We start from the raw sequence: 20,479 nt of genomic DNA on the forward strand, positions 1-20,479 counted from the left end.
ATATCGATCCCATACGTAAATCAGTTAAAACTTTGAATCACTGGCGTTGCCTTAAAAGTTTTTCCACAGTGACACAGGTGGAGTGTCAGAGCAGAGTCCATGGGGCGTTCAGGCAGCCCCTGGGGGGTGGGAAAGGAAAGGAGGGGCCGGAAAGGCTGCCCTGTCTGTGATTTTTATTTCCTAGGCCTCTAGAAGATAGTACAGCTGTTAGCTTCCATGCTATGAATTTATAATATATTTCTTTAACTTTTCATATTATTTAGTGTGGTGTGTGCTGGGGTGTGGAAGGGCATATGCCGTGTGCATGTTTGGAGGTCAAAGGACAACTTGAGGAAGTCAGAGTTGTCTCCCCTTCTACCATGTGAGTTCCAGGTATGAAGTTCAGATCCTCAGCCTTGGTGGCGAGTGCCTTCGTCCACTGTGCCATCCCTCCAGTCCAACACCACGTTTCAACATGTTAAGATGAAAATAAACCTGCAGCCAAGTGGAGATGAATCTAGAAAAGTCATCTGTTTTGACCACATATCGTGTGGGCTCTGCAAATGCAGACGTGCGAGGGAAACTAACACCCGGTCCGCTGTTGTTTTCTGCATTAACATTAATGGATGGCATCCAAAAATAATCCTTCTACTCTAGGTTAATTATAAAATGCTGATGCTGCTTCCATTGGCTTAATTAGCAGTATTTCGCCTATTTTGTGTAGAAACTCTAGATTTTAAAAAGAAATCTAGTCCATAGCATCCTTTTTCACAGTTAACCATGACTCTAAGTAGTCCATAATTACAGCATTACCAGCATTTGTTCTAAAAATAAGTCACAGGCATCGCGGCAAGCTGGCACAGTGCCAGCTCATTAATAGCACTCAACCTGCCCATGGGCCAGCTCTCCAGAGGATAAAAAATATTTAGTCCTGATTTAGAGAGCTTGTTAATTTCGGTAGCATAAATATTTCTACTATGACTGATTTCAAACCATCACTCATTTGACAACAAACTTGCAAAAATCTTAACTACTGGAGGGTTAGGCTTTTGTGAGCAGTTCAGAGCCAGCAGCCAGAGTACCACCCACAAGTTTCTCCTGCATCCTGGCTTTGAAGGTTGGGATAACTGTGTTGTGTTGCTTAGCTACTCTACAATGTCTTTACTAGGCTAAACCCACCCATCATGAGAACATCTCTGAGTGAGACATAGGTTGTGAAAAATCACAATATAGAAAGATGGGGTGTAAGGTCTGCACTGTGACCCAGAATGAAGTCTGTGTTTTCACATTATAAAAAGTAACGAGTACGTGGGATCTAAGAGCCTTGTCACCTCTCTAATGGCACACAAGGAGGCATAAGTAACAGGGTGTCCCTCTTTGCATTTCTGGCACATAGAGGGGTGTCAATCCAGGTTTTCTGAAGTGGCCTTCCCACCACTCCTTTCATGGTACCTCCCCAGCACAGGGGGCAGTGGTAAGGTGGGTGTTGTGGATGGATGACTGACAAGGAAATTGGGGCCCTATATCCTCTGTCAGCTCCACAAGGTGGCATTCTGTCATGAAGATGGTCTTCTGTGCTGGAGGTCCCTGTGGGCGATGCTGGGAATGGCACCATTTGCAGGAAGAAGAGACAACATTCCGAAAGGCTACGCGGAAGCGCCGAGACAGGAGGTTATAGATAATGGGGTTGACTGCCGAGCTCAGATAGAAGAAGACACCTGCGAATGAGGGATGGAGGAAGGTAAGAAAGAAAGTAAATATTTACGAAAGGCCCAGGAACCCTGTGATTGTCTCTTCTGGAAGCAGTGGGGTGTACAGGACACTCACTGAGAATTTGAAATGCTGTAGGGAGGTCTCCCGTGCACTCAGGACCCAAACACAGAGCCATGAAAGAATCATGGTTTTTCTATGGTGCTGGGTAATGGTACTGACGAGATATTCAAGTATCAGGAAAAAAATGACTTGTTTATTCACTGGATTTTTAGTTAAAGTTATCATTTGGAGCAGTACCTGTGGTAAGGTCAGCCAAAACACTGTTCTGGTGAAATTTTTCATTTTGGGGAAAACCTCTGAGAGAGGGTGACCCCCAACTGCTCCGGCGCCACACCCCTTTCCTACCCACTTTCTGCTTCCCTGATCGCACTTCCACTGTTTGATTATGCATTGCCCCTTATTTTGTCCTCCGGGTGGCTTACATATGGCCTCTTCTCTGCTTGTTATACGTGCACTCTTTTCTTTAAAGATTTAATTTGTAATTATGCAAGTGTGTGTGTGTATCAGTTCCCACAGAGGCTAAAGGAAGGCACTGGAGTGTAGGCATGAGAGAAACCCCGACACTGATACAGGAGCTGGGACCAGAAGTTGTGTCCTCTGTAAGAGCAGGATGTGCTCTTAACCATAGAACTGTCTCCCCAGCTCCTGTAGACTCGTTTACTATCATCTCCTGTTTTGTTTCTCTAAGGCACCACTGAAGCTTAAGGGAGGCTAGGGCCCTGGACCTCTTCTGTTCAGGGCCCTTAGATAAACACTGGCTCTTCAGCTCCTTCTGGAAAATGGAGTCTGGGTATTCTGGCTGAAGCTGAGTGCTGAGGGAAAACATCCTCCAGGCTGACTCAGTCACTGCCGTAGCTGTCTAGAACTGTCCGCTGCAATTATCCATTGGTGTCTACACAAGGGGGTTCCCATTAACTTTGCGTTACCGGGGAAGGGTTGCCTGCCTTTCCTCAAAGATTTACAGACAGTTAACTGTTGTTTGGGGAAAGGTCATGAGGCTGAATCCCTTCCCAAGGAGTATAGACAGTTAACCATTGCTGAAACATGTATTTTTTTCCAGTGTTACAGCTGTCTATAAGTTGCTCACATTCCTGTTAGTAATTTTAGTGATTCAACAAACTAAGCTCAGATGGAATCCCCCCTGTTTTGTGTCTGTGTTCAGTGCCCTCTCTGGGATAAGGAGATGTGGTCTGTTCATTCAGACAGGAATCAAATGCTTATTAGGACATTCTGGGAACTTCAATGAACATTGAAAGATAAAAGATTTAGACTTTTTTTTTTCTCCATGCACTCCACAGTTTATTTTTCTCCAATTGAAAGAATAGAACAGAGGCAGGACCCTTGGCAAAGCTACAAACAGGGATCCAGAATGATGTCTACTAGAAGCATTATGATGCTAGCTGCCGGTCTACAGCAGTTATCTGGTCATAAGAGAGACTGCTGTGGGTCACGAGGGATTCAGTGGAGGTGACACCAGCTGGACCTTGACATGGGTGGGAGACATTTGATGAAGACAGGGGAAGTGTATTTGGGTGCAAATGCTCAGAGACAGAAATGACTGCATTACACAGGAAAGTCTGCTGTCTGAGCTTTCTCTCCTTTCTACCCCTTCCCCTCTCTCCTTCCTTTTGTCCTGAGCTGTGATGCTCCTAAATTGCATATATGCATCTTACCTTCAATCTCTGGTTATGTTTTTAATAATCCAGAGCCCAAAGAATAAACTGAGGACAATGGAAGCTGGTGAAAGTACCCTGAATCGAGCACCGTAGTTTCTTCATTTTTGGGAAAAAAAAAAAAAAAAAAAAAAACCCGAACTTGAAATTCAATAGTTTAGACTTGAACCCAGTTTTCAGTTTTGACAGGCTCGTGCCTTTGGGAAAACCATTTCCTCTGTGTATATCTTTGGTGTCAAACACTGATGACCATTGAGGAATCCCCTGTTGTAATTATCACTGTAAAATTGGGGGTTTTCTTAAGTAACCTCTAAACATGCTCCATGTTTCCATAAGAGAAGGCCAGATCTCTGTGAGATGCTTATGTAGTGAGGCCTCAGGTCAGAGGAAAGGAAATGCTGCCTTATAGTTACGTCAGCAGACCCACCAGGGCTTTACCTGATACCACGTGGATGAGGTTGAACACAGCAGCCAGGGACTCAGTCCACTCATCCACAAAGCTGAAGAAGAGCCGGTCCACATGGAAGGGGGTCCAGCAGATGGCAAACACAAGGACCAAGACAACTGGGAAAGGAAGTGGGAGAGGGAATGATGGAGTAGGGCCAGGGAAGAACATGATGCTCACCCCGCCCTTCCTCTTCATTTATCAGGTTTTTCTCTGACACCTTGGCTAAGAGATCGCTATAGGCAAAGGATCCCAGAGTTAAAGAATATTCGAACATAAAAGTTAGTTGTATGGATCTAGGACCAATTTTTTATACAATTGCCTCAATGTTCTTTTAAAATATATAATTCTATTTTTACTTGAAATTTTGAATTTTCATAAATGCACATAATATAATATAATCATGTTTACTCCTTTTTTTCTCTCTCTAACTCCTTTCATGTTCTCCAACATGTCCCATTTCAACTTAATGTCCTTTTTGTTGAGAATTCTCCCTGCCCCTTCGCGCTCCTCTCCCCTGCTTTTCTCTCCCTCTTCCTCACAATAGGCCCAAAGATGAACTGAAGCTGTGAGCCTAGATAAACCTTTTCTTTGTTATGTGTGTTGTATGTATGTGTGCCTGTGTGCATGTGTGATATGTGCATATGCATTGTGTCTTGCATATGTTATATGTCTTATGCGCTTTGTGTGTATATTGAATGTGTGTTGTGTTCTGTGTCTTTGGGTATGCATTGGGGTGTGGAGAACAGAGGTCAACTTTAAGGATCATTCTTCAGAAAGCTCACTTTTACCTTGAATTCACCAATTCAGCTAGATCAATGGCTAGCAAACCCCAGGGACCCACCTGTTTCCACCCACCCAGCTTTGGGATTTGGTATTACAAGTACACATCACCCAACATGCTCAACTTTTTATTACGCAGATGCTGGAGATCAAACAGGAGTGTGTTCAGCAAGCACTTTACCAACCTATCCCTGTCCCCAGAAGTACAAAGCGGTTAACACAAAACAAGAACTCATCAGGAGTTTCCTTGCTCCTTTTGATTCTGTGATGAGTTGGGCAAGACACAGAGTCAGAACAGCAGTAATCACAGTGTTGATTTGGGGAGGAAGAGCCTATTAGCCAGAGTCAAAAGTGAGCACAATTACCTACCCCCTACCCCCATCCTTCACTTCTTCAGCCCCAGGGCAGGGATGGGTGTGCCAATAGCTTCCCCTTAGGACACTAACGCTCCACAAGAAGAAGCATTTCCTCCCTTTAAGAAGTTATCAAATCCTTTCCTGTGACAGGCCTCTTGAAGTTTGTATCTGAGTGATCTAACAAAGCTGGAGGAGGAGAAACAAGCCTGAGGAGAAAGGGGGAGCAGTCACGAGCTGACACCATCTGAGGCAGAGAGATGGGTATGTGGCTTTCATTTTGCAGCTCTGCCCATTAGCACATTCCAGGTTTTCAGGAAAACTGGTACCTTTGTCTCCTTTTGGAGTTAACTTTGAGTGTAAACTGTCCGCCTGTGCAGTATGTTTCCAAAAGTAACTGGAATATTCTTTTGAATTTATCTCTCAAAACTTAACTCTCATTAACTTCTGGCCATCATTCCTGATCACAACGAAGGCAAATAAATGATTTACATGTCGTCATTATTACTGTTTTGCTCTTTTTTTTTTTTTTTTATTACTAGAAATTGGGCTTAAGCTCCACACATACATACCAGACAAGCACTCCACCGCTGAGTTACAGCCAAGTCCTCTTTTTACTTTTCGAGACAGGGTCCTGTTAGTTACACACGATGTCTTTACCTGAAGCCCAGATCTACTTTTCTGTGTATGGCATGCTAGGAATTGAACTCAGGGCCTTGCACATACAGGGCATGTGCTCTACCAAGGGGCTCTACCAGGCCTCCTACTGCATTGCTAACACCAGCGAACATTGAGAAGATCATGATGAAAGGGAGGAGGGAAATAATGAAGATTCCCTGTCTCCTAACAACAAGACCCACATGGGGCTGAAAAACCTCAAAGAAAATGATTATTAGAGTGAAAAGACCAATTTGGGAAACTTCTGGGTTTTGTCCACAGAGGGCCCAGTTTCCATGAGCTGTGTGCTCATGAGCCTGGAGATTCCTTTCTTTCTAAAGGTAGGATGTGATTTCAAAAGTTTATAAGTTTAACATACACCATCAGTACTTCTCCTAGCGGACTGGTGCTGGCTTTCTTAGCTTTCACTTTCACGAGTCCCTTTGTATTGTGTGTATGGAGATGTGTGTCTGCGTGTGCATGCATGTTTAAATGCATATGGGTGGGCACATGCCTATGTGTGCCTAGGCCTAAGGACAATCAAGAATTGTCCTCAATCACTCATCCACCTCATTTACTAAGGCAGGGTCTCTCAATCAAACTTAGAACTCACTGATATGGCCTGTCTCCAGAGCCAGCTTACTCTGTAGACCCTCTGTTTCTGCCTCCCAAGAGGGGGATTATAAAAGGGTGGTCACTCACACTAGCATTTACATAGGAATCTGGGGATCAAATTCCCTACTCCTCATGTTTAACAGCAAATGCTTTAACCACTGATCTATCTCCCCAGTCCAGGGGTTTATTTGCTTTTCTAGCATCCTTTGGAGAGAGGATGGTCAGCACCTGAGTTTCTTAAGAATAGTTTGTCTCCTACAAGTATGCACACTTCTAATAAAAAGACTATTTTTACTGTTTTGTTTTTAAACATGATGATGTTTTGATACAATGTCCTAGGTGGAATGAATTACTGAGTAGAACTCATGACTAATTGTTCTTAATCTGGAATAAAAACAATCCACAGAGTCTATGTTGCCATTAGGAGTTTAAAATCTTCTAAAGTGAGTTATAAAACACTGTGTATGTGTATATGCATTTGTGAATGCAGGACCTACCATAAATGTGTTCCCCAAGTTTGATGAATGCTAGAGTACATACAAGTTCAGAAACTATGCCTACCTCATCTTAGAGTGGGGTTCAGGCTCAGTGTGCAAACATGATTTACTTCATAGGATTGGGAAGGCACTTCAGTAGCTGTAACCTAGCAAAAGGCTCCAAATGCCCAAAAAACCAAAGATGAAACAAAACAGGAAGGTCATAGAAGCTTCTGGAAATCAAGAAGAACATCTTAACCAGCACCGTTACGTCAGTGCCAAAGACAAAAACCTCTGCTCTTATAAACAAAAGTGAACAAGCATTAAACAAAGCAAGCAGCTTACAGAGCATCTTGGTGACTGATTTTCTGGAGGGTCTGTGAATGTTGACAGTCACTTTGTCCGCCTCGAGCGATTCGTCTCTCTTCAGCTGGAGGAGAAGTGGAAAAGTGGTTATGAAGAAAAGACTTCTTTCCCCACCAGAAACTTTGGAGGTATATAAACAACACTTAAAGAGATGTTTTGAAAAATTTAAAAACCCTTCACTGGATGCAGAATTTAATTCAAGTTCTCTGGACAGGGTTATGGGTAGGATACAGTAAAAATAAAACTAAGCTTTTAATGAGACATTTCATGCAATTCTAATTCTGTGGTATGTTAGAAAATATTGCACACCCATGCCTGCATGCACACACATGTACACAGCCAAAATGGTTAATCTTGAAATTAGCAACAACAGCAACAACATAGTAATCAGGTCCCTCCATTCACTTATTCATTCCTTTCCCTTTTGTTAGATACATCCTTAGAGTCAAGACCCTATGCCATGTGATAGGAGGTTCCAGGAAAACAAGATATTATGATCTCATGAATGTTTTGATCTTTGCTTTGTCTTAGTCACTGTTCCATTGCTGTGAAGAGACACCATGACTAAGGCAACTCTGACAAAAGAAGGCATTTAATTGGGGGCTTGCTTACTGTTTCAGAGGGTTATCCAGGACCGTCTTGGTGAAGCACAGTGGGAAGCTGGAAGGCACGGTGCTAGAGTGTAGCTGATAGATAGCTTTGCATCCTGACCCATTGGCAGTAGGCAGAGGGAAGGAGGCATTAGGCCTGGAGTGGGCATTCGAAACCACAAAGGCCATGCCTTCTAATCCTTCCAAACTGGGAGCTAGGCATATAGAGGGCATTCTCACTCAAAGAATCGCACCGTGGGACACCTGACACCTTGAGTGTGGTCATGAGCTTTGTGCGTCTTCCAGGGGTTTGTGCACCACTTTCTCCAATTTGCACATCTGCATCTCCCACAGTCATCTCAGTGGAAAGGGGAATCACGTTTCTTTAAATCATACACTTCCGACCCCTTCTCAGCAAACTCCCTGACACTGTACTGACCAGCATAATCCAGGACACGCTGTTTTTGTGATTCTCCTGATAGTATAGCACATCCTTCAGAATTTAAACATCGGCAGATATTTATCTTAATTGAGATACAGGGTAATTCTTGTAGTAATGTGAATTTGGAATGGAAGCATGACATTAGACGCCGTCTCTACTAGCCTGTTTAAGGCCCACCTACTCCTGAAGATGCAGAAGTTCTAGCCCATTGCCCTCTCCTTCCTTCCAAGTTCATATGCGCTGGAGAGCCCTGCTATCTATTTGGTGGTGGATCTTTCTCCATTAGATCTACTTTTTTGCCTATGGTGATGTCATACCAGATGAAAGGAACTCTGATAACCTGTGACCACACACTTCAAAGCCTGTCAAGTATTGTTTAATTCTATGGCATTCCCCCCTTGCTGGCTTACCAGTGTCACTCCAACTCTTTTTTAGATTGTTTATTCCTTTACCACACTTAGTTCCTAGTTTGGTGAAAGTGTCAGTTACTTTTCTTGTTGCTATAACAAAAATACTGAGCAAGAAGCAACTTAGGGGAAGAAGGTTTTGCTTGACCCACAGTTTGAGTAGAGTATATGAAGAAGGGGGAGAGGCAGCGGCATAAAACAGATGAGCGCATTGCATCCCAGCCAGGAAACAGGAGACGGACACTGCGATAAACTCACTGCTCTCCTTCCCCTTTTTATTCAGTCTGGAACCCCAGCCCATGAGATGCAGTTACCATCAGGGTGGGTCTTCCTCCCTCAGGTCCATCTCTCTGGAAACACCCTCACAAACATGCCCGGGGGGGGTGTTTCCTAGGTGATTCCATACCCAATCAAGGTAACAGAGAAGATTAAGCTGAGTTAGACCCAACTCACTTCTGGTCCTGTCCCCAACCCCCAGTTCCATTGTTAGGTATGAGGCCAAGAAAGCGTCACATTCTGAACTCCTAGAACTGGAAAGGGACCCCTTCTTCACTGCATCTGAGTTAGGAAACACAACCATTGCTTGTGTGGCAGCATGGGAAAAGCCCTCACAATACTGCTATGTGCAGGTTGTAAGCTCCTTAGAAAGCAGAACAAAGAACCAGAAAAGAAGCTATGTGTTTGACACCTTTGTGTGTTTTCCTGGATGAACCTTCACTGAGAGCTATGACTACCTTGTGAACTTCAGGTCTAAGTATCCATTTATGTGCCACCAGGCACACGGAGATTCCTTCACTGATGGTGACAGGGAACCTGATGGGTCAACAGGTTATTAAGTGGAAGGAAATTTGTCCTACACAGTCTCCAGCTCTGTTAGAATCAGCCCGCTGAGTTATAAGGAGACATTTTCAAGTTCAAGGTCCCTGAGATGGGTATGACTGTGTGTGATGATGAACAGGCTTCTTTGAGAAGCATCGGGCTTCTAGGATGGAGTTTATATGGAGGGGACACTTTAGAGAAAGTCATTAAAGTTGGAGAAAACTTGGAGAATGGCCCATTAAAGGTCACTTCAACAGCTCCATAAATCCATATCCTATGCCTCTAGAATATACAAGCTCCTTAAAATCAGGCAGTCTACAGGAACACCTGGGCCGCAGGCATCTACCTATATGGTTCACCTGTCTGCCTGTCTCTTGGAGTCTTGATCTACATAAAGTTTGTTTCGAGAAAGTGAGGGGTTAAAAATGATTTGAGATTTGACTCTTTAGATACAACTGGCACCCAGGAGGAAACTGAGGGAATCCTGCAGTGATGTGGAAATAAAGTGTGGTGAGGGCGCGAAGGTATTCCCAATATGGTGGGCATGCCAGTGCAGGGCACGTGGTACTCGGTGCATGGTAGATTATCATTACTCTTATGATTGATTATCATTCCACATCTTCTCAAAGGACATGGTATAAATTAAAATACCTGAGGGCAACTGTTTGTATTCCCTTATGAGGATTGCTGAGCCTCTTCTGGGAAAATCTCCTTCTAATTCAGCTGTGTTTACTTGACAGAGGTTAGCTTTCATTTCAGCTGTCAACTGGGCACAAACCTAGAGTTACCTGGGAAAAGGGAACCTCAATGGAAGAATTGCTCAGATCAAACTGAGCCTTGATGCTTCTTCCTTTCCTTTAATTAAAAAAATATGTATGATTGTTTTGCCTGCATGTATGAGTGTCTGGTGTCTGTGCAAGCCAAAAGAGGGCATAGGTAGTCCTGGAACTAGAGTTATAAAAAGTTATAATCTGACATGTGGGTGCTGGGAATTAAACCTGGACCTCTGGAAAACCACAAGTGCCCTTAATCACTAAGACAACTCTTTAGCCCTTGGGTAGCATTTTTCTAATTGCTAATTAGAAAATATTGTCTGTGTGTCTGTTTATCTCCCTAGCCATCCATCTATCCAGTCACCCAGTCATCATGCCTCTCTATGCATCCACTTCTTTCCATCCTATTTCTCCCTCCCTCCCTCTCCTTTCCTCTCCCTCCCTCTGTCCCTTCTTCCTCCCTCCCTCCCTCTCCTCTCCCTCCCTCCCTCCCTTTCCTTCTTTCATCATCTGTCTCTTTGTGCATTCATCTCTATATATCTTGTCTATCTGTCCATCCATCCATCCATCCATCCATCCACCATCTTGCTTGTTCATAGCCTGTCCGGCACTGTCGATTTTCATGCAGTTTACACAAGTGCCCCCATCAACACAAATGTTGTGTGTTAGAGACATGGATTAAGCTAGACTTTGTCAGTATTTCCTTTTGGATAGACTCAGGTCATTCACTTTCTATTTCCATGGTGCTCTAAGCCTCAAAAGTGCCTCCTGTGGAAATCTATGTCCTGGGATGAAGGAGCATCAGTGAGTAGTTAGCTTTGAACACACAGGCTTCTCTTGTTCTGTGTCTTCCTCTGGTTGCCTTCTGAAGGTAGTGGAAACCAGACTCAGCCACACCTCTACAGTTCTCAGCAGACCCAATAGCTCAAATACCTCTAGGGCCTGGGTCTCTTTAAATTGTGAGCATTTAAAGGACCTTTGAGGCCATGTTTCTAAGTCTTTTATCTTAGATGTAGAGAAACCAAAGCCCAGTAATGAGGGGGGTAATTGAGCTTTATCTCCTGACCGTGCTTAGCCTGGTTAGGGAGAAATTAATGACCTAAAGGGTTTACACAGAAACAGAAATTGTAGTGAAGAAAATTAGGGGAAGCTATGGCATCTACACCAGAGGCAGGACAGCTAGGGCCTCTAGAAGAACTGCCCCAGGGAAGGGTGTTTGAAGCCTGACTGACAGGGTGGACAAAGTGACAAAAGGAACATGGTGGAGCGTGGCAGGAACCTTCCAGGGAAAGGGGTCCAAAGGTTCTGAAGCCCATGGCTCTGAAGGGACTTGCTTCACCAGACTGCTGCTTAAATCTTCAGAATAAGAAGTCAGACACCTCTTTTCACAATCACCCTCTGGTCCCTTCACATCGACTTCACCTCCTCTGAAACAGGCTGTTACTGCTTGCCCTGCTCACACAACGCAGGATGGCTATCATCTGAACCGCCACCAGCTTGGTTCACAGACACTGTGGATTCATATGAGTGGAACAAGATGAAGCTTGAAGAAAGACCTTAGAGGAGTCTATGCTTGCTGTTAAACTTAGGCACATCCCCAAACTCATACAAGACAAATGGTTGCTTAGCACTGAACAACAATATATTGTTATAGTCAGGGTGAGGAGGCGAGGAGGTCTCATGGGATGTGTGATATTTGGAAACGTATGGAAGCCTTTTCCTCTGGATTAGATACATAGGACATTCTGGAACTGTGATACTGAGCTGGATAAAGTGACACAGGACTTAGGGGAGAGGCCACTAGTCTCTGGATGGTCAGATATATTCCTGTTCCTACACGTCTATGACATTCATATATGTTCTTCCTACTCAGGCCTGGCCACTCATTTTAGGGCCAGTGAATAGTAAGAAAGATCCTCTTTGCTGATAACTGCCTTCCTCGGAGATTGACTGGAGTGGTACTCTGCATCCGGAGCCATACCACCAAAGGATGTGATGGGATTTGTGTGCTTATTTATTTCACTTAAAGCTCATGTCTATCTCCTTCATAGTCTCTTCGCTGTTTTAAAAAGAGCCGCAGACTGTTAGAGCAGGAAGAAGCCTTAGAAATGATGTGATGTGACCTTTTCATTCTCCAAATGGGAAAGTAATTCCAGGAGAACTGTGTGTGGCTTGCCTACAGGCGTACGTCAGCAGAGGACCCGAGAGTCTAAATAACCCTGTAACAGTTTACAGCATGGCCCACTTCCTTAAGTGAATACAAAACTGTCACTGGGGGGACCCACACCTATGAATTTGGGTACAGCATACAGCTGGATGTACACAGACGCTCGCCCACATTTCTCAAAAAGCAGATTCTCTCAGCTAATTTAGAAGCAGGGAAAATGAAAAAAAAAATATCACCACAAGCTTTGAAAAGGAGCCTGTAATTGTAAGGTGCAGGGGAAACAGTGATTTCCCCAGAAACTCACATGTCTCTTAATCACACCTCTATGATCTAACTTAGGAGTTCTGTTTACTTTTCCATCCCTCAATCACTACCTGTTATAAAACTGGTTTCAAGGTATATATTATATATGTCTCTCTTTCTCTCCCTGCCTCCCCCCTCTCTCCACATAGAGAGAGAGAGAGACACAGACACCACACACACACACACACACACACACACACACACACGGGGGGGGGGGAGAAAGCCAGGGAGGGAAGAAGGAGAGAGAGGATTTAACTTGCTGTTTCAATCAAAGGTCAATGCAGCCACAAGGAAATATTTGCTTTCACTGCTGTATATCTGCCTCAGATCATAAAGTGGGAAGAGTTCACGATATCCTCAAGACAGGTTGGTACAGAGAAAAACTTGACCACAGGGCAGAGAAGAGGCAGCAGGCATAGACACATCTCCCCAGAGTGTGATCGGCTAAGCCTGGGACACAGGTACACCTTCAAAGTGAAGCTTCTCCTCAAGCCCGAGGAGTCAGATTCTCCCACAAGTAGTATCTACAATGATACCCCTAGGAAGCTGTCTAGAAACATGGATGGACACACACAGAAAAAAGAAGGGACAGCAGGTAAAGAAAGTAATAGAGTTGTGGGTTTCCCATGTTTAATCGGTGGCAATTCCCAACTGCCCAAAAGGAGACCAAGCTGATTTTACTGGCGAGATAAATCTTGAGTACATGTATGGAATTTTCATGTACAACTACTTTACATACATATAAACTCTTCCTTCTTAATTTCCCACTTAATGGTATCCTCCGTGCACCCCTCTGATTCTGTCTTTCCACCACCATCAATCTTCCCCTTGAATTCAGAATGGGCAAGAAGGGTGGGATGACGTCACAAGCCCGCCACCTTCAATACGTACCCTGAGCCCCATGAGATAGTAGAGGACGCTGATGAGGGTCATCGGGAGGATGTAGAAGAGGAAGGACGTAGCTTGGATGATGAAGTTATACACCCACATGGGCTTGGTGACAGTGCAGGTGGCCGAGCCAGGCACCGAGGACCCGTTGGGAAAGTGCTGGAACTTGATGCCGTGGATGCTGGTGTTGGGCAAAGAAAAGATCACAGAGAAGCTCCAGACTAGGCTGAGGATCCTGAGGGCCCGCCGCCGTGTGCTCTCCAGCTTGGCTCGGAACGGGTGGACGATGGCCACATAGCGCTCTATGCTCACCGTGGTGACACTGAGAATGGAAGCGAAGCACACAGTCTCGAAGAGGGCTGTCTTGAAGTAACATCCCACAGGCCCGAACAGGAAGGGATAATTGTGCCACATCTCGTAGACCTCCAGAGGCATCCCCAAGAGCAGCACCAGCAGGTCTGAGACTGCCAAGCTGAAGAGATAGTAGTTGGTGGGCGTCTTCAAAGTCTGATGTCGGACAATCACCAGGCACACCAGAAGATTGCCCATCACCCCCACCACAAAGATCAGCGCATAGGCCACAGACACAGGAAGGGATAAGTCACTGCGCTTGGGTCCACACAGGTGGACCAAGTACTCTTCTGTGCTGTTCAGGTACTTCATAAGAGGATCGTGAATCCAGGAAACATTTTCAAGTTTTCCCATTACTGAGCTTAAAATCCACAACCCCAGGTACCCCTTGCTCTGGGTCTCTGTTCCCCAAGCTGAGCCAGGAGTCTGAAAGCAGAGGCTCCTGAAGAAGGTCTGAGAGAAACGAAAGTATAGCATCAGCCTCTAGGGCTGTTCTCTCACGCTGTTAATGCCTTTTGAGGACCACCCAGGCCCCGCCCCCGGAACGCTGCTGGCCAATGAGTAGGTTAAGCGGCACCGTGGGAGAGCCAGGCGGGTTGGTGTGAGCTTTGTGTTTGGGGAGCAAGAGAGGAGGAATCTCCCTGTGATTTGGAAGCGGCCAGAGAGTCCGCCAGTACACAGTGAGCTGCCTGTGGCCACCTGAGGAGTGAAAACTCCCAGCCTGGCCAGCCTCAGAGTGGTGGGGCTCTGGGGAGGAGTACAGGAAGGGCTGAGAAGCCTAACTGCTGAGCCAGTCTCCTTGCTCTCTGATAGCGCTATGTTCTGTCAAGAAGAGGAAGATCAATCGATTTCTCACATTATGTTGTTCCTTTGGACAATCAGGGCTCTCCGGAAAAGCATGAGACATGATTTTGGGGACCTCAGTGGCTGAAAATCAGCTTTTAGGTTTTAGCTTTGCCTAAGAATCTCTCTCAACAGCTCAGAAAGCAAGCAGGTTTCAGGACCAGATCATTAGATATTAAGAAAATTGAACTCTCAGAGTTCCCTCCCTCCTCTTCTTTCTGCCTCTCACAGCCTCTTCATCTCTTCCTCTCCATCATCCTTCTGTTTATCTATCTGTTTAACTCCCCCCTTGCTGTCTCTCTGTTTCTGTCTCTCTCCCTTCTCTCCTACTCTCTTTCCTTGTCTATCTGTCTGTCTGTCTGTTTCTATTTTTGCCTGTCTGTTTCTCCTCTTCTCTCCCTCTACCTCCCTCCTTCCCTTCCTCCTGCCCTCCCTTCTTCTCCTCTCCTCTCCTCTCCTCTCCTCTCCTCTCCTCTCCTCTCCTCTCTCTCTCTCTCTCTCTCTCTCTCTCTCTCTCTCTCTCTCTCTCTCTCTCACACACACACACACACACACACACTACATTTCTATGGATTTACTAGATGTCCTGTGCTGTCCTACGCTTTGTGGAAACAAGAACCTGTTAGTCATTCTTCTCATTGCTTTTCACAGAACACCCAATGGAAGCAACTTACACGAAGACTTATGCGGCTGGTGAGATGGCTCAGGACGAAAGCTTTCCACCAAGTCTGACTGCCTGAGTTCAATCCCTGAGACTCACAGGTTGGAAGAAGAGATTCCCACAAATCATTCTCTGACCTCCACACATGTGGCATCTCTCTCTCTCTCTCTCTCTCTCTCTCTCTCTCTCTCTCTCTCTCTCTCTCATTCTCTCATTCTCTCTCTCTCTCTCTCTCTCTCTCTCTCTCTCTCTCTCTCACACACACACACACACACACACACACAGCCAATACAACACCAAACAAATAAATGCTATATATAAAAATTAAAAAGCAGTATCAGAAGGACTTACTGTCACTCATAGTTTAAGGATGATGCTGTGGTAGGGATGGCAACAGGAACACAAGTCATCCTGGAGCCACAGTCAGAAAGCAAAGGGATAAATAGTGATACTCACTTCATATTTTTTTCCTTTTTTATTCAGTCCAATACCTTACTCCATGGGATGGTGCCTTCCACATTCAGGGAAGATCTTCCCTTTCCAGTAAAACCTCTCTGGAATGTCGCTCACAGACAGACAGAAACTGTCTCCTGGATGATTCCAAACTCAATCAAGTTGCCAGTGAAGATGAACCCTCACCCTCACAGCTAATAGCCACCTGTGCTCCTCTGAGCTTCTTTTTTCCCCCTGTTAGGACATCTGAAAATGTACAAGCAAATTAATAAATTATATGTTCCCAGATAAAAGTTGATAAATAACTTGAGAAGGAAGTAAAAGAAGGTTTGTTTCACCATATGCCTTTGAGACCAAGATCTAAAAGGCTTAGAGAAGGATTTAATCAGTAAATGGTTCTAATGCAGAAACAAGCTTCAGAATGGAGTGCAGCAAGTTCCTCTGAGATTAAGCCTCTCAACCTGTATAAAAGCTTTTGTAAGATACAGGATGTTCTAAGAGGAAGTAAAACATCTCAGGCTTCAAGGAAACTCGTTAAGCTTAGGAAATAAACAACTTGAAAGTTTCAGGAAGTTTCTGATACTGACCAGATTTACTGGATTCTTCCCTATTTAAAAGTGCATAAGGATCTGAGACAGCTGGGAGACAATCTTAGAAAAGGTGAGCTGCCTGTAGTATGTTCCAAGTTTCCAGCTTTTATGAGCTGTCACTGATGCTGGGATGGACTTTGGTAATGTAGCTGTCTTTGAGTAACTTATGCTCCTGTAAGTAACCCCAATGAGCCATTCACCAAGTTGAGTGTAGGTGGCATCTGTAGTTGGTTCCCTATCTGGTTTGAGTAGAATTTTGCTCACCTCTCCTCTGGAATTGTGCCTCACTGTTAATGTACCATAATTATCTGACTCTTGGGATATGCGAGCATGGAGGCTGTGATAGTTTGCCTCTTCCTGACATTCCATAGGCTTTGGGTCTATTCAAACACAGAGTTCTTGGGAGAGTTTTGAACAGGAACATCCAGGAGAGTGAGGCTAGGAAGAGACAGGCATGGCTGACATCGCAGCAGCAGCAGGAAGGTAAGACTTACATTTATATTTAGGGATAATTTTGCAATAGTGACACCTGGTGCCGCTTGTGAGTCTGAAGGAGGTGGGTGCTGGGGAGATAATAACTCAGCGGCTGAGAGTAGCGGCTCTTCCAGAGAACCTAAGCTCAGTGTCTGTTTCCAGCACCAACATCATTTATGATTAGGATTTTCCCCCACACTGCCTGCTTAGCAAGCATCAGTGAGGAGAATCTTCCCTGTGCTGTGATCACTCTCGGGCCCAGGCTGAAGTGGTTGTCACTACCTGGGGTCTTGCTGATTTGTTGGGAGAGGGAAGGGTAGGTCCTAGCTTATAATCATCACCTCAGAGACAGAGCTGGAGCATGCTTTGAGATCTGAGGAAATGACTGAACTGGTCAAGTACTTGCCTTATAAATGTGAGAATTTCCAATCCCTAGGACCCAAAAGCCAAACATGGGCTTGGGGGATGGTTCAGTGGATAAAGCACATTCCCTCAGAAAGTGGTTGTTAAGACAGAGACTCATAACTGAGAAAAGTGTGGAAGAGAAGCAGCTGTGAATGGTTGTCTGTACTTGGAACATCTCTATTCCCTCTCTGAGCTCAAGGAACTTTATGGAAGAAGAGATGGGTTAAGAACCAGAGGATGGGGAGGAGAGCTGTGAGATGCTGTCTTCTGGGCTTGGCATGAAGCGCTGGTGAATTCACAGCTGCTGTAGCTACCTGTACAAGATGTAGCCAGATAAAATGACAGCACAGGAAGGGAATTGGCCTGAATCTCCAGCCCTAGCTGAGGAACCATTGGCAGTTGGTGCTGGGGATGGATGTAGATGTCACATACTTTTAAGAGTGTGACCCCTGGTCATCTGCTGAAGTACCAGTGTATAAACCACACCCATGTGCATATAGGAAGTATTCACTGCATTAAAATAAAACTAATTAGAGTAAAACAAACTAATTGGATTTTTAAAAGTGATTTAAAAGGGGGGACACAGTTGGATTGGAGATGATGTTAGAAAGAAAAAGAGAGTGGTAGATATGAGAAAAATACGCTCACAGTTAATCGGTTTTCAAAGAACAGAGTTGTATTTAGTTCCCAGAAGTCTCAGTTACTCCATTTGCAAAATAAATAAGATAGCTGCCGTACCTTGCAGGATCGCCATGAGGGCAAGTACTTCCTGAGAAAAGCATTCAGTATATTCAGAAGAGTGGCTCAGCATTAGAGGCCTTCTCTAGTAAATAGGGATCTGATGGTGGCACTACAAAAATATTCAGCATGAGTTATTTAAAGTTATATAGTATTTTAAAGTAAAATTGAATAGTAAGATGTGCAATAGGATAATAATCATGAGAATTGAATAATCCAAATGTTTTTACTTGTACTGAGGTCAAAAAGGGTTATTATACTCCAGGCTACTCTGGGTTTTATAGCAAGTATTAGGTTTGGGCTTCTCTGTGAGCTTCTGTCTCAAAAAAACGAAAAAAACCAAACAAACAGGTAAGTTATAATCAGTTATAATCTTTTCCCACTGGGAATGTGCTTAGTGTGGTTGGTATGAAAATGATCTCTCTCTCTCTCTCTCTCTCTCTCTCTCTCTCTCTCTCTCTCCCTCCCTCCCTCTCCCCCCCTCTCTCTGTGTGTGCATGCACACGTGCATATGCATGCATATTTGTCTCTGTGGTTGTGGGTATGCATATGTCACAGAAGCATATGTTGAAGTCACAGAATAATCATGGGTGTCGCTCAACTTCCACCTTGTTTGAGACAGTGACTCTTGTTGTTTGCTGCTCTGTGACTCAGACAAGCTGCCCAGACGGAGAGTTTCTAGGACTCTAACCTCCATTTCCACATAAGACTTGTACTAGAGCTGCTTGGGAAGTATATGGACAGGTCTCTAGACCCCCAGAGCTGAGACCTATATCCAGCTTTGCAATGATGATAGAATGACGAGGGGCTCAATGTTTTTTTAGGTACCATGGGAGTTAATCTCAACTGTCAACTTGATGACATTTAGAATCAATGGGGAGATGTGTCTGTGGCATGCCTGGTGGGATTATCTTGATCACATTATTTAAGATGGGAAGCCCTGCTTATTATGGGTGGTGACATTCCCTAGGATGATGGAACCTTGTGTAAAAAGAAGAAAGTGAAAGATAAGACAGTATGTGAATGAGATCAGATAAATTAGGAAAATAAAGAGAAATGAAGTGAGCAACCAGCAGTCATTATTATTTGAATTTTTCTTTTTTTCCTATTTATTTATTTATTTATTTTACCTCCTGATTGCTTAACTCCTTCCTTCCAGTACCTCCCTCACACAGTCTTTATCCAGCCCACATACCCGTCTCCTCTGAGAGGGTGGAGCTCCCCTTCCCTGGATATTCATCCATCCTGGTACATCAAGTCTCTGCAGGGCTTGGCACATCCCCTTCCAGTGAGGACAGACAAGGCAGCCCAGTTAGTGAAACTGGATACACAGACAGGCAACAGATTTAGTGGGGGACCCACATGAAAACTGAGCTGCACATCTGCTACATAATGCAGGAGGCCTGGGTCCAGCTCATGTGTGCTTGTTGGTTGGTGGTTTAGCTTCTGAGAGCCCCAAGGCTTCAGGGTAGTTGATTCCTTTGGTCTTCATGTAGAGTTCCTAACCTTTCTGTGTCTGGTGTGCTTTTATGTGTACCATGCACATGCTGGAGTCCCCTGGATCCAGAAGAGGCATTGAATCCCTTTGATTTGGAATTACGGTGATTTTGAGCCACTCTATGGGTGCTAGGATTGAACCCAGGTCCTCTGCTGAAGCAGTAAGTAGTCTTAACTAAATGCAGATATAAGACAATGGCCACATCATACTCATGCCACTGGGACTTCCCCACCATGACAGACTGTAACCCGGAACTGTGAGCCAAACCATTTCTACCCTAAGTTGCTTTTGTCTAGGTATTTTATCACAGCAACAAGAAAAGAAGCCTGGACAGAACCAGTCATTTTACAAGGAGATGTCTCCTCCACATACTTAACTGTGTGTGGGTGGCATCCAGGATTGGAGGTGGAGCTGATGTATAGATAATCTCAGGGCAATATCAGAGAGTCTGTTCAATGTGAATTTATTATGGCTAAATAGGAAGGCTTTAAGGATCATCCGTGTTCATCTAGAGAAGCTGAGGCACCTACAGTTTTAACACCTTGTTGTGAGAAGGATGCTGTTGGGGCAAGAATCCTGCACCATCTCTCTAACAACCATTCTTTGATTGTCCAGAGAAGATTAAAAAGCAGAACAGTGGAAAAGCAACGTAGATTGATGGTATAGCCTGAGCAACAACAGTAAGGCTGAACCTGCCCAGGACTCTGCTTTTGTAGACTGAAGACAGGGACACAGGAAGTGTGGTACCAGGGATTAGTGGCATCTACCAACCCTATAAAATAGCTGTAGTTTTATTTGTCGAGTACCTATTCTTAGCTGTTATGTGAGTGTCTCATGCATACCAGCTTTGTGCCCTATGCAACAACGTCTGTGAGGTCACTGTCCCTTATACCTGTCAATACAGGGGGAAAAAATGAAGCATAGGAACTGATGAGCCCTGGGGGACCTGTCCCTTGT

At 44.6% G+C, this 20,479-nt stretch overlaps 1 protein-coding gene across 1 annotated transcript; it reads right to left on the reverse strand.

The window, feature by feature from the left end:
- Positions 1–1,422: 1,422 nt before the first annotated feature.
- NMUR2 (neuromedin U receptor 2) lies at positions 1,423–14,214 on the reverse strand (the record flags this gene model as incomplete). Its single annotated transcript, XM_080923997.1, has 4 exons — positions 1,423–1,697; positions 3,864–3,989; positions 7,100–7,184; positions 13,513–14,214. The coding sequence occupies 4 exons, from the start codon at positions 14,212–14,214 to the stop codon at positions 1,423–1,425; spliced, it is 1,188 nt and encodes a 395-aa protein (XP_080780123.1).
- Between the last annotated feature and the right edge of the window lie 6,265 nt (positions 14,215–20,479).

Source organism: Micromys minutus, assembly GCF_963924665.1.
Source record: "Micromys minutus genome assembly, chromosome: 10".
Taxonomy (NCBI): domain Eukaryota; kingdom Metazoa; phylum Chordata; class Mammalia; order Rodentia; family Muridae; genus Micromys; species Micromys minutus.